We start from the raw sequence: 15,285 nt of genomic DNA on the forward strand, positions 1-15,285 counted from the left end.
CTTCTTCACCAGATTCTCCACCGGGGAGGCAATGTCGATGAACTGGAACCCGTCCTCCGCGTACAGCCTCTCCTCCGTCCACGTGGCGGGGAGGTGAAACCACTGCTCCGAGAAGCGGAGGCCCACGGTCGCGGAGGGCGCGGACAAGAGGAAGAGCATCTCATGGAGCCGCACGACGAGGCGTCTGACGTGGGACGTCACGGTGATTCCGCGTCCCCCCGGCATCCCCCGGATTACGGCCACCTCTCTCCACGGCGCCGGCGACCCCGCCTTGTGAATCACGCCCTTCTCGCGGGGGAGCTCGAGGACGTCGTACGCCTTTTCGAAGATTCCCGAAACAATCCCCGGCCGGTACGGCTCGCCGGGCGCGCCCGATCGGTCCACCACCTGCTCCACCTGGTCGTCGGGCCCCGCCACGCGGAAGATCGGGATGGGGAAGGACCCTCGCCGCTCCGGGAAGAAGCGGCGGCTGCTCCGGTGACACCACGAGGCCTGCGCTTTCTTGACGGACACCCTCATGGTGTAGAGAACGCAGGGTTGGGTGTACACGTTCGGAGCCTCATACAAGGACGCCACGAATCGCATGAACCGCTCAAATAGGCGGCGGCACATCTTCTGCTCCTCGTCGTCCTCTTGCATCCCGCTGGCCACCTGCCGCACACGCAGAGGATGCGACGCAGGCTTCTTCACCTCCGCCTCGAGGAACGCCACTGATGTCGCCGGCGCCGCCATGGGGATGGAAGGGGCAGCGGATTGGCGGAAGACGCACCAGGTTAGGGCAAACTTTTATAAAGGATGTTCATACAAAAATTAAATAAAGATATGGATCCAAAACATCATATCATTTAGTATGGGTAATTTTTGGTTTGAGTGCTAAATAATATAGCTTCAAAATTTTCAATTTGAGAAAAATTGTTAAAGGTCCAAAACTCTTTCTAGTTTTTGAATTTTAAAAGATAAACTCTTTTCAGTTTTTGAATTTTAAAAGATGTAAAAAGAAAACATGTGGTGTTACACAGTAGGGCACCCAATGGGCCATGATTAGGTCCGTGACACTTGTCCGTTAGCATTTTCGTTGAAAGTTTCGGAATGCATGTCCTCACACACAAGAACTAGTAGCATTATTTGATAATCACTCGATCGAAATTAGGCCCGTTGCTAGCGGAAGATATATAGGCTGTATTTGATTAGGCTTCTGCTCGTCAGAAGTCAGAAGCTCAATTAAATGGTTGGCTATTAAGCTAATTTTTGAACTGAAAAGCTAGTTTATGAAAAAATAAACTAAAAGTTGAGAAACAAGTTAAGAGAATTTTTTTTAATTTTCAGTGTGCTAAGAAGTTAAAAATTTATTAAAAAATCAATAACAAAAACCATCGACTAAAAACCAGCTTTAAAAAAACAAAAACATCAACCCAACCAAACAGAAACATAATCATTGATTCATGTGGCGCCGTACCCATCCAATATACCTTGGCCGTACTAGCTATATCCGAGTCCGGCGCCCCCCGTGGCGGATTTGGAACACAAGTTGCGTGGAGAAAATACAGCAGTTCATTCAGATATGAGATCGGTGCCTTCTCACCACATCACACTGTATGAAAACTAGAAAGTGAACCACGTAGTAAGTCAAAATTAGTGCTTAATAGATAAATAGTACTACTATGCTATATATTTATATATTATTTGACTTAGTCATCCCATCGATATTTAACAAGCCAGATTAATCAATATTAACTAGAAGTATGGTACAATACTGGCATGATCCAAATTTTTTTTGTCACCCATTCCTATTTTGCGTTTGATCTTAGAAGTAGGCCCTTATACGAGAGGAGTATTGAAATATAAGTAAATATAACAACCAATTTATATAAAAGACTAAGCTAATACAGAAAGGTATGAAATTCACTTATACTCTAATACATCTAATCTAGCACACCAGATCGAGTGTGTTAGGTATTATTCACTAGAAGAATTTTGGTGTTGTTCAGTACATTAAGTTACCCAACTGCTTCAAATGTTTGCTCCGGTAGACAAATTTTCTTCAATTGCATGGTCATTGTTATCATACTCGGTCTCTTTGGTTGTCTTTGACATTGCATTCCATATGCGTATAATTTTCCATCAGGTACCCTCCATGGTAAAGTACGTAGAACTCATATCACATGTGCACAGTTTATCCATCATTACATATCCTTTTGTTGACTTGGTTCAATAAGTGACAATGACAACATACAATGCATCTCGCTGCGTTCTACAATATAGAGTCCTCAGCTCTAGGAGCAAGTGCCACGAAGCTCCAGAATGCATCAAACATATCCGAATCTAACAAATGAACTCGGGGATTTTCCCGTCCAAACAACTCAAAGTAAGTCTCCCCTTGCTCCAGCTACGTCCAAACAATGCTCCAAATGTAATGCTTTCTTCAACCAATCTAGCTGCATCCGCTGATTTCCTCAGCTCGCAAAATCTCCCTCTCAACAACACCCCTTTCATGTAGAAAGATTTTAGCTCAAAACACACTTTATCCGCTGGGTTGACAAGGATGTCACGGAGGGCTATGCAGTCTAGAGAATTCTTCTACGGCAGGATGAGGTTTCTACATAGAGACATTAGTTATTATAGTGTAAAATATATTCTTAAAATATAATGGTTTTGAAGGAGTTCGTTCTTCAACTCAAGACCTCATTGACAAATATTTACTAGACACATCCTATAAATTATCTCTCCCTTACAACACAACTTGCTTTAACTAAGGATATTATTCTTAATAGTAGTTTATAAGATAACTCAAACATCTAAAATATTGTCTCTAGAGAACAAAACCCTAAGATAATGTCTCTACAAGATACAATCAATTTCAAAATATCACAAAAATTGCCTCTACAACATTCTTGTATTGACATTTTATAAAATACCTCGAAAAATGCCTCTACAATCCATTTCACATAGTCTTTATCCGCAATGTCTCTATGTTTTGAGACACCTTATAAAGTGCTACAACAAATATCTCTATAATATAATATGTAGATTTATAGAGGCAAGTTAGAAAATATCTATTGCAAAGTGCTTCTATAGATATTTTTTTTTATTGTAGTGAAGTTAGCGGTTAATTACACCCAAACTGAAAATGTGTGCATGTATAACTCGTGCATACACAAATCATGAGTTTGTACTGTTCTACACAAAAGAATCTAAAAAGTCACTCATGTATTTGGTGTTAATACCTACTAATTCTTGCACAAAAATATCTTCATATGTCCACAGTACGAAAAATAAGAGATTGGACTTATCTTTTTTGTTAAAACACTTTCTTATTTGATTCACACAAGATCGTATTTTAAATTTTTGTAGAAAAAGTACAGAGCTTAAAACGGTGTACATGTCCTATATTTTTTGTGAACTTAATTTTGAATTTGCAAATGTATATCCTCATCATAGAGGTAGATATGTTGACAAAATCAACAAACAATGCATATCTAAACATACTAAACAAAATTGTCATTTAATTTGGCAAATGTGAATATCCATACATTGAGAAAATTCACAATATTTATCCGAGGCACTAATTCCACCACACTTATTTTTGTTTTTGATAATGAATTCCATCACACTTTAAACTCCCATACCCACCAACAGAGAAAAAGTATATCAAAATGTAAGTTATAGTACCTCAGGTGCCTGATTAGTTGCATTGGTGGCCACACGCCCTTTTTTGCCATCTGATAAGGCAAATCCCAAATAAGATGAGTCTGCATATCAATCTATGAAAAGACAAGGAGTTACCAAGCAAAAATCTACCGCAAACCTGTAATCGTGATCACGTTGATCAATGTCCTATAAAGGGCTCATATGCGCCACAGAAACAAGAAAAAGAACAAAGCGTTGTGGCAGTGAGATCCATGGCGAAGAGCGGGCATGGGAGGAGACTGAGATGGTAGCAGCTAGATATGCATCACTCAAGTAGCATGAGCAGCAACAGTGGTAGGACAATCAACACTGATTTTCTCACAAACACCTACCAGTATTACACCACTGGCTGCATCCATGTCCAGCAGTGGATCTACTCAAGGGGGGCTTGTGCCCCTACCCCTAGCGCACTTGGGAGCCCTCCTTCAATTTTTTTGGCATGGAGATAAAGATTTTCTGAGGAACCAAAGAGCAAGAACCAGTTTGCATGATCGATCAATCAGAGACTAGCCCACCAATTAATCAACCAACCTACACTTGAAAGTGCATGACTTAGAGTTCCAAACGGAGGATCGCCTCGCCTTGCCAGAGCAAAGAAAGTCTTTCAACCACGGCATGTTCTCATGTCTCCCTATGTCAGGGGAATGTGCAGTGGCTGTCGCTATCATATATATGTCAAGTCTATGTAACAGCTATCACTGTCATATGTAGTGGGTGACCAGTTCTTTCACCTGTAAGCAACCGTCCCGCGCTTGCGCACTCGCAACCAGGCGATCGTTGATCTTGGCTATGCACTAGCTTTGGCCTATCTTGCACCATGACCTGCAGATGAATGACTGAGAAAATTGCTTTTTCATATGGCTTGCCAACATCTTGTGCCAGGTGATCAGAGAGAGCAAGAGAGAGAGCAAGAGTGTAGGAATCCCCTGTGTTATGGGAAGGTGCAGCAGCTGTTGTAGCCTTGCTGCCCTCCCTCCCTGGCACCCACCTCCATTTCCTCTCTCCTTGTGACATAATAAGGCAAGGTGGGTGAGGAGTGGGGACTGATCGGGAAGCTGGAGAGATAAATAAAAATCAGACTGAATCACAGTGTCGACCTTGCTGACGACGGAGGGCAAGGCCCCGGTGGGATAGGAGAGATGAGAGCAGAGTTCTGGCACCGCCCTCTACTAGTGGCTGGGACAACGAGGCCTATTTCTTCGAGTACTCACCATGGTGCTCTAGGCGCTCAATATGTTGTTGTTCGACCTGGACACCGGGGTTGGGACCATGTCCTTTGCTCTCCTCCTCTTCCAGCTCCCACCATGCGATGTCCCCTCCACCATCACCATCACCAACCACCTTCGCCATCACCGCATCAGGGTTGTCTAGGATGAACGTCACGTTTTTTTAGGGGAACTAGTCCCTACAGGTTATATATTAATATAGATAAAAAAGTACTATAAAGGCAAAAAGAGATACCAGAGGGATTAGGGGGGAGGAAGAAAAAGAAAAATCAGAAAATTACAGCCAAAGTCTATCCATTAAAAAAAGCGGGGAAATACTTTGCTTTGCCCTATGAACCAACAAGGTGAATTCATGGCAAAACATCCTGTTACATCTCAGAACAAGAGGGTCAATGCCATTAAAGAACCAATCATTTCGGGTTGACCAGATACTCCAGCTCATCAAGATGACGATCTCCATGAAGATGGTAACCTCTAGTTGGCTTCTCAGATGGAACCAAATTTGATCAGCGCAAACAACTTGAGGGATGGAAATGCCAATTGAAGCGCAGCAAACTTTGGCAAAATTGCAGCTTAGAAAGAGATGAACTAAGGTTTCTTCCTGTTGGGTGATACAAAGCTCACAAGTGTAGTCCTCTAAAGGCGTTCTCTTTCTTCTCAACAACCCCCTTTGTGTTCAATCTGTCTTTCAGAAGCACGTTACTAACATTGATGGGTAGATGCAAGACTTGTTATAGTTGACAGTGAGGCTAGTGGAGTCAGCAAATGTGTTCAAAAGAGCTTTGAACACAAAGAGTTGCTTAGGGTAGGTTTTCATAATGATAAGAGTATCATCAGCATATTGAATAACCGGAAAATCATTGGTGCATCCAGTGATAGGGAGAGAGAGGAGGCCCATATCCTTAACCTTGTTGAGAATTGTCTGGAGAAGGTCAGCTGCAAGAACAAAGAAAAGAGGAGAGAGGGGATCTTCTGCAGTGAAAGACCTTGCAAATGACTCCATTAAGAAGGATAATGGAAATGCCAGAGTTCAAAAAAAAGCTCCATACAGTCCAACCATTTCTGACCAAAGCCTTTGTGTTTAAGGATTTAACCCCACGTTGGCGACAGCATCGGCAACGGCCAACGGTTGCTGCTGCACAGCTGAAGTGATCGATGCTTCTACTTGCTGTGTGCTACATTTCATCATGTTGATTTCCAATTAGCTCATACCACGTTGCAGTGCCTTGTGAATGCAGTGGCCCTGGCATCTCCAAATTGTGAGCGCAGGTGCTTCAAACAGGCACTAACTCCGGATCAGTGTCAGAGCTATGTGGATGCAGCTGCCTGAGCTTACACTGAATTTGACTGCTACTTTGCAACGGATCACTTGAAGGCTTTCAGTGAAAAATTAAGTTTGGGTGTGCCTCTCAGACATTGGCAGGATGATTGGTCGGCCTTTGCAGATGAGCACGTCAAAGTGTACATAGCCAATCGACAAAAATATCGTTATGTTGGCAAAGATGTGCTACACTGGTGTGCAACAGGAACTTTGAATGCATGCATACTTGACTAGAGTATTGCAGGGTCTTGAGTTTGATACGTTAGTTTTTTATGGGAAGCATGTGTACTTACATGTATAATGTACTTTGTATGTTATGATATAGTGCGCAAAGGGACATGCACAAAGTTTTTTTATAGGATTGTAAAACTGCTACACTGGTGTTGTACTTTTCCAACTAATACAACCATTATATAACATCTTATACATATGGAAAATGCACTTCTACGACAAATCTCCACCCATAAGCAACTCCTAAATAAGATGATGGGTTGTGCACTGAAGAACACTCCAGCCTTTCCGTTTAACTGCTGCATCATTGGACTGCATTGTTTTTGTACATGACAGCCAAAATTCCAATCACTCTGCCATATACTTTTGCCAGAATAGATCACGAAAGGACATATACACAGTTACACACCGAATTATCTAGGTGCGTGATTATTTGTAGCTCTGCCATCTTACATGCAAACCCACAGAAATGAAGCGGCCCAATTTCTTGAAAAAATAAAAAAAAAAAGAGTTGAGAATGTGGTTAATCTGTCAAGGTTAGACGAATGCAAGCCAGAAAAAGGTTTTGCAGTTTGCATTCACTTGTTAGTGGTTAGAGAGTAGACAATATTTGGCTCTTGGACACTCAAGATTTACACTATTTACCTACGGATTAACCAGATTTATTGTGGTTGAAAAGAGCTGAACCAGATTGAAGAGCAAGAGTCTGCTTGGTACATATGTAGATTCTTTTAGAAACGTTTTAATTTTGGATTCACTTTGAAAGCGTTTCTATAGTGAATCAGAATCACTTTTAAAAGTCTGGATTTGGTTTTCTTAAAATAGAGGATGATCATGCAATTGATCACTTTGCCCTTGTGCTGAGTTGTTGTTTGTCTGTTTTTTTTGTTGCAATAATTGTGTTCTCAGCTAAACGACCGTTCAGGCATGGTTGTATTTGCTTCAGTTAAAAATGCTTCAAGTCAGAATGGTCAGTCACCTTCGTTACACGGTTAAGATTAACAAGCACAATGTGATTGGCACTACAATTGGGCTGCGCAGTATCTTATTTCTGTGATTAAACATGGAATCTTATCAAGTTTACAACTGGTCAATAGAGATAGCTGAAGCCAAATTCGCATAGGCAGAGCACATCCAAGTTCTCTCTCTCTCTCACGCCCGTGTGACTCCAAGGCGGCGGCGACGGCGCACAAAAAGGGAGAGGGGTGGAGAGCTCAGCTCTGGCAGCCTGGGGCGCAGGGAGCGTCGGCGCGGTCGGCAGGCTCAGGGCGATGTGGACGGTGCAGCCTCGGCACATCTGGAGGGCACGGTGGGCGGCATGCGCGGCGGCGGTGCCGGCGGCGGTAGGGAACGGGTGAAGGACGAACGGGCTATTGGAACATTGGCCCAGTGGCATCTGCATGTAAATTCGGTTGAATTCCAGGGGGTGTTCGAAGCTGTCCAGTTAGAAATGCGGAGAAAGGACCCTCAGGCGTTTCTCTATTCCGGGGCGATTCTATGGAGCATTTTAGCCCGAAATGTTTCAGTGGAGACTGTTTGGCTTGCTCGGGGACCGATTCTCCCCAGAAACCGAATGGTTTCTATGTGCCAAACGGCCCCTAAATGCCACGCATAACATATTTTATAATGTTCTGTATTCAAATTTGCCTAGAAATTAACCATTTATTTGGAGATTCAGAATGTACGTGTTTGCTATGCAAAATTGGAATGCTAAGAGGACATGTTGAACATCTATGTTACGACTAAGTTTACGTCGCTAAATCAAGTCTGGGCTTGGTGTTTATTGGATGTGACTGTATTTTCTACCCATCAGGAATCAAACCTCATGTTTGGTTTTTTGTCTAATTAAGATGGAATTTTCTTCCGGTGGTAGATGATGTATTATCAACAGCGAGATATCTGTGTGATCTTGTCGATCTCTAAGCTCTACATCTCCAATCTTCAATACACGTTGTGTGAATACGTATGTGTGATGATGTGAGTGCATACGTACGTCTGCGTGTAGTACAGGGTTTCTAAAAGAAATGTCCACATGGGGCCACACAGGTAGAGATGAGAACGAAAACAATAATTCTCTGATCCCGAAGATTATTTCTAAACTTTTTCGACTGTAGCAGCCAGAAATGATATATCGGAAAAACAAAAATGAAAACAAGAAAACTCTACGAAAATGATAGCGGAAACGATTTACGCCATTTCCGATAGTTTTCAAGTTCTTCCATTTTTGCTAGGGATTACCGGGAATTCGTCGTTTCTCCTTTCTGTGATCCATCTCAACTCGGGTATGACACATAGCCCAACAGACAACAGGTCTCTCAGGCTCTAACTCTCCCAGCCCAACCTTCCATTGTCTATTCACCCAGTCGCATGCGGTAGGCTAACAATCGACCCCTCGAAGTTGTCCAGTCCAACCCTAGATGGGTGGACAGTCGTTGCCACAAGAACGCCTTCCTCTATACGTCCACCGACAGTCAAATCCACCACTTCAAGCCCTTAACGCCCTTCCTCCTCTATCCTCCCCTCCTTGACGCGACATAACATCGCCCCATCCGGCCGTCTCCACGTGACACGAAGCCGCATATGTGACGCGACGTCATTGTCAATGCCACGAGCCCACGAAACAACAAAGATAAACTTACCCATAAAATAGCCAGAGTTAGATATCACAATTCATCTTTTATGGTTTGCTATTATCCGAAATATTAGGATCTATTCTCTTCCGCTCTCCTATCCAAAATCCTTGTAATCCTGAAACAATTTAGTTATTGTTTGATATTTTCGGGTTTGAATTATCGATTGTCAATCGATACCGGCATACTTTCGTCCTGACAACGTATTTTTGGTTTTCTCGTATTACTTACGTCGTATTCGTTTTTGACTTTATCATTACCAACTTTGTTTAAAAAAATGTAAAACTAAAAATAATTTAGACCTTTTTAGATTGTTTTCGTACTCATCCCTACACGGAGAGCCCAACAAAGCGAACTCGCTCGTTCCCGACCTCCCGCAACTCGCGTCCTCTCTTCTTCGACTCTTGCCCGCACGACCCGAGCGAAAGCAACCGAGCCCACTCGAAACCCTAACTCCGCCGGTGATGTCGTCATCCGGCGCCCCCCCGGTCGCACCGGCGGCGATGGCCGTGGACGACGCGGAGGACGACCAGCTCGCCTCTATGTCCACGGAAGACATCGTCCGGGCCTCCCGCCTCCTCGACAACGAGATCCGCGTCCTCAAGGCATGCAACCCTAGATCGGATCCCCCGTGGTTTGCCTCCGGGGTTCTGGAATCTTCGTCCCGCGTTAGGGTTTGGGTCTTATTCGATGGGGTTCTCTGTTTTTGGTGGCTCGCAGGACGAGCTGCAGCGGACGAACCTGGATCTGGAGTCGTTGAAGGAGAAGATTAAGGAGAACCAGGAGAAGATTAAGCTCAACAAGCAGCTGCCCTACCTCGTCGGCAACATCGTTGAGGTGGGATGTCCTGCAGTGCCTTCGATTTCCTCCTATCTTGTTAGATTGCTTGCTTTGGTCTGCATAATTGTTTCTATAGTTAATTTAGGATCATGGAAGTGAATGAGTGAACATGATCAATTTTCTTATGCATGTTACTGCTCTAGTATCGCGTGATTTGGTATGAACTTGTGCATGCTAGTACTTCTGCTTCTGACCTCATTTATTGGTAATTTACTCAACTTTTTGTTCTTATTCATGTGAGATCCTTATGTGCTGAAGGACAGTTCTTCTGTCAGAAACACTTGTTCCCGTTGTTCCCCTGTATGGATTTAGTTCCTTCAAATAGCTAGGGGGTAGCTTGTCTTTGCAGTAGTAATTCTATAATTTGAGTCACTATGATCGGTGACAATCGATTTGGTTAGGAATACTAACATTCAGTAACACTTGCTTACTGGTTGTCTCAACAACATCAACTTCGAAAACTTTCAAGGTCCAAATTGAGTTCGTCTTCAGAAGATTAACATAATTGCATAAGGTAGTTTAGCTTTGGTAGTCTGGATCTATGGTGTGTTCAAGTTTGTCAAGCCTTAAAAAACATCTACAATCCTATTTGACTTGGAGAGTATGATATAATGCATCCTTGCATCTTAATATGCTGAAACTCCTCTAAACTTAGACAGTGTGATTTATGTTATTTCCAGAATTTGCGATTTCTCTATGCTTTGGCATTTTACAGAATGTTCATGTAAATTTTTATTTTGTATATTTTGTGTATGGTTGGCTCATGTGGTTTCTACTTTCTACTTCACTCGACTGTTTTAGATTTTGGAAATGAACCCAGAGGATGAAGCTGAAGAGGATGGTGCTAACATCGATTTAGACTCACAAAGGAAAGGAAAATGTGTTGTTCTGAAGACCTCCACGAGACAAGTGAGAAATCTGTTTCTCTGTTCATTTGATTCCTATCATTGACATCATACACCCTTTGTTCCCTTTTTCGTGTTGTTATAGGATGTTCTGCTTAAAAGTATCTTCGTTGATCACATGCGGTGAATCGATTAAGACCTTTTCATCATAATAAATTCCATATCATTACATTTTAACTTGTTCTGCTAACGTACATGTCGAAAAGTTAGCAGTCAAAGGTGTGTAATGTAGATCTTGGTAAGGTCCAAGACAGCAAGTAAAATAGAACAGAAACACTATGATTGCACTGCTTCTTTTGATATCGAAATAGTTCAAAATTGATTTAAACTATGAAAAGCCTCTGACCTATAGGTATTGCCATGTTGGCAACTGAAATCAGCTCTATTTTGGATTTGTTCCGATGTACAGATGACACCATCAGTGGATATAATTACAAAGTGTAACTGTAATATGATGGAGCAAGCATAATTGGTTGGATTTATTAAAATTAATGTTTATTCAGTAAGCACAACGTAGTCTAAATTAATGTCTGAGCAATCAATGTTTATTCAGTAAGAACAATTTTGAATCTTTTACTTTAATGTTAACTATCATTCTTCCACACATCTGAATGATTGATGTTTCGTGTTCAAGCTTGCAAGTGATGCAACATTATATTTATATGAACTGTATTATTTTTTATTGAAGCATTGTTTTGAGTTCAAGACATCAAACTAATTTCTGTAAAATCTTTCTTTTATATCTTGATGATTGCAGACTATATTCCTTCCTGTTGTTGGGCTAGTTGACCCTGACAAGCTCAAGCCCGGTGATCTGGTTGGAGTCAACAAAGATAGCTACCTTATACTAGATACATTGCCATCAGAGTATGATTCTCGGGTAAAAGCAATGGAGGTGGATGAAAAGCCCACTGAGGATTACAATGATATTGGAGGTCTTGAAAAACAGGTATTTTAATGTTGCAAAGTTTTTAAGTTCCTGTTTCTTATAGTCAAATTGCTGCTCTTTAGGTTATGTTTCCATGATAACTTGCTTTTCTTATTATCTCTTATCTTTTTCATATTATATTATTGAATATAGATTCAGGAGCTTGTGGAGGCAATTGTGCTGCCCATGACACATAAAGACCGGTTCCAGAAGTTGGGTATTCGTCCTCCAAAAGGAGTTCTTTTGTATGGACCACCAGGAACAGGGAAGACACTCATGGCTCGTGCATGTGCTGCACAGACTAATGCAACATTTCTGAAGTTAGCTGGTCCACAGCTTGTCCAGGTAATTGCTTCACTTGAGAATCTCTGTTTTGTATCTTATGCTTTTCCTTATTATGTGACCATGTTTATACTTGCAATTTAATGTTGCTGTATGCTTATTCCTGGAATTATCGCTGCAATAGAAATACTTCACTTCACTGCATCTTCCGTATGGTTGTTTTCATTCCAAAGTTTCTGTGCTGAAGTTTAGTCAGTCCTATTATGCATTTGTTGAACTGATTCAGGGGTTTGTGTATCATTTATTGTCTCTTTAATGTATGCATTCTATGTATTTGGAGACAAAAGTTACATGGTTTAGTGACTTGACTCAATTTGGTTGTATGACTAATTGACCATTTGATCCATCTATGACTATTAAAGAAACACATGAGATATTTTGTTGCCATGCATATGTATATTGTATTTATTCTGTTGTTATCTTGTGTGTAGTTTCTAGTAGAGGAGCAATGATATTCTTGTGCATGTTCAGATGTTTATTGGTGATGGAGCAAAGCTTGTGCGGGATGCATTTCAGCTTGCCAAAGAGAAAGCTCCCTGTATTATTTTTATTGATGAGATAGATGCCATTGGGACCAAGCGGTTTGATAGGTATGCCTCATATGATAATTTTTACTCGTTGTTTGGTTTTGTTCCCACATTATTTTAGGTTGATGATTGTACCCTGTGGTGAAGATATTAATTTTCTGAAGACTACTGAAGCTAGAATTCTTTTCGGTCTTTCAATTTAGTTTAAACGAAAAGTTCTTATTGGAAACAAGCATATCTGCTGTATTGTAACAAGAAGTTTGTTTTATTTCATTGCAGTGAAGTTAGCGGTGATAGAGAAGTTCAGCGGACTATGTTAGAATTGCTGAATCAACTAGATGGATTTAGCAGCGACGAGAGAATAAAGGTTAGGATGTACTGAAATTTACTTCTTTGGTTGCATACTTTCTGTTCATCAAGTCATTGCCCCTGTTCTGATGTTCTGGTTGAGCTTTTCATTTTTTTTAATGAAATTCAAGAGTGGAAGGTGTTGCATTGTGTATGGGGAAGCCAAATTTGTGCCTGTATTTTCAGGAATGGAGTGGTCCACTTATTCTTAATTATTTGGATATGTACTTGCGCTATGATTTGGTCAAACAAATGCCATCATTATTCTACAATTTCTGGCATTCTATATTGCTCTGTGAAGTCAGGGAGATGTTCAAAAGATTCTTTAGCTGGAGATCCAAACATACTTGATGTTTTTGCCATAATTTTATCAGCTTCCAAAATTGTGTATATCTGTACTTCGCTTCTTTATCAGTGTTTCTTTTTTAATCATCTCATTTGCTTGATCCTGTGTTATTTGTTAATTTGCAGGTCATAGCTGCAACTAACCGTGCTGACATCCTTGATCCTGCTCTGTTGCGATCTGGTCGTCTGGACCGAAAGATTGAGTTCCCTCATCCAACTGAAGAAGCGAGAGCTAGAATCTTGCAAGTAGGTTTCCTCTACCTGTTATGTCTAATTTGCGAAGTTTGCTCATGTTTTTTGCTCTACTTGGTAAGTCATGCTTTACTAACATGTTATGTATTTGTTATGTAGATTCACTCAAGGAAAATGAATGTAAATCCTGATGTCAACTTTGAAGAGTTGGCTCGCTCAACAGATGATTTCAACGGAGCACAGTTGAAGGCAGTTTGTGTGGAAGCTGGTATGCTCGCTCTACGGAGGGATGCTACAGAGGTGTGACACCCTTTTTTTTTGCATTTGCCTAATTCCATTAATTTGCTTGTTACAAATATGAAATCACCACATAATCGAAATTAAGATGACATCAGCAAATGGAAGATGACATCAATAGGTTGATCATTGTTCCTCTTTGCTGGCGCAGGTGACTCACGAGGACTTCAACGAAGGAATTGTGCAAGTCCAGGCCAAGAAGAAGTCGAGCTTAAACTACTACGCTTAATAAATTGTATCCTAAGATGCTGTGGGTATGGACCATCAGTTGTTTGTAACATTTCTGTCTGGATGATATAAGATACGATTTTACACTTGCTTTGAGATGTAAGTTTTAACACTTCAGATCGTTACCCCAGCCTCTGATGCGGTGAAAAGTGTTTGCTCGTTTACCGTGGAAGAATATGTATTCTATGCTAAAAAGTAAAGTTGCATAAATTGCTGTAACACCCTACTTCCAACTGAGCCTAATTATTTGAAAATAGAAAATTTTGGCAGCATTTACTCTATAGAGCGGTATAACTGACCATAAGAAACAAAGCTCAGGCAGTCAAAACAGATATAACCAACATTTATATATCACATTCACGACGCTACCAGCGTCTCACCACAACATATACCAAAACAAACGGCAACTCATCAACAAAGCTCAACTCAAACACTGGAAGACTATCGGCTTTGTGATGAGGGCGTGCGTGCAACTACCAAAAACCATCCCCGACAAGCACGTCAGCAACTAAACATACCTGTAAAAGATTTAACAGGGGGTGAGACAAGCTCAGCAAGTAACAGCTATGTATATAAACACATCTCACTTCATTTTGAAGGTATTTGGAAATACACATCCTTCTCACATCAACAAGCCAAAAACTCATGGTTTTAAGGAGGTTTTCACTTTCAGAATATTTGTCGAGAAAACAACGACAAACTTCAACCCGTTCTTTCACACAAAATGGCATTCAAACCCCAGAATTCTGTATTCTCCAGATTTCGAAAACAAAGAAATGTATGAATGCCATGATGCAACTCCATTTGAGAGCTGGACGATACCAACATCTCATGCAACTCCATGTACCGGTACGAATCACGCACGATGGCAGTGATCGGCCTTTATCACCATATGAAGTGCATAAATGCATATGTATGCATGTGAATTGACGTCAATTCTTTATTCCTTTTTGAATAGCTCAAGATGAAAACCACAACTGATTCATGAAAACAAACTGATTTCATGAAGATAAAGGTATAGTCCAGATTAATAAGAAAAGCATTGATTTAAATAATCAAAAGCAACGACATCCATAATTTAAATGGATTTGAAAATAAAACCATATACTTCAATTTCTGTTTGCAAAAGAAGTAAGACATGGATATAAACATAGCATAGAACCACACCCCCAAGTTACTTGCCTTTTACCAAAAGCGACGAATCCAAAGCAAATCACGGCCGCCCAGAAGAGGTACCA

The 15,285-nt window shown here is 41.2% G+C and overlaps 1 protein-coding gene across 1 annotated transcript; it reads left to right on the forward strand.

The window, feature by feature from the left end:
* Nucleotides 1–9,432: 9,432 nt before the first annotated feature.
* On the forward strand, nt 9,433–14,172 carry LOC133926337 (26S proteasome regulatory subunit 6A homolog). The gene is made up of 10 exons (XM_062372227.1): nt 9,433–9,700; nt 9,816–9,932; nt 10,737–10,844; nt 11,598–11,789; nt 11,922–12,113; nt 12,582–12,700; nt 12,917–13,004; nt 13,457–13,576; nt 13,682–13,822; nt 13,971–14,172. The coding sequence occupies exons 1-10, from the start codon at nt 9,560–9,562 to the stop codon at nt 14,046–14,048; spliced, it is 1,296 nt and encodes a 431-aa protein (XP_062228211.1). The 5' UTR covers nt 9,433–9,559; the 3' UTR covers nt 14,049–14,172.
* The last annotated feature ends 1,113 nt before the right edge of the window (nt 14,173–15,285 follow it).

This window comes from Phragmites australis, chromosome 8 (genome assembly GCF_958298935.1).
Source record: "Phragmites australis chromosome 8, lpPhrAust1.1, whole genome shotgun sequence".
NCBI lineage: Eukaryota > Viridiplantae > Streptophyta > Magnoliopsida > Poales > Poaceae > Phragmites > Phragmites australis.

Bases quoted from the DNA above. Each gene is read 5' to 3' on its own strand.
- LOC133926337 (XM_062372227.1), top strand. From the start codon at position 9,560: ATGTCGTCATCCGGCGCCCCCCCGGTCGCACCGGCGGCGATGGCCGTG. The intron at 10,845-11,597 runs GTGAGAAATCTG...TGATGATTGCAG, and splicing joins TGAAGACCTCCACGAGACAA to ACTATATTCCTTCCTGTTGT. The intron at 13,823-13,970 runs GTGTGACACCCT...TTGCTGGCGCAG, and splicing joins TACGGAGGGATGCTACAGAG to GTGACTCACGAGGACTTCAA.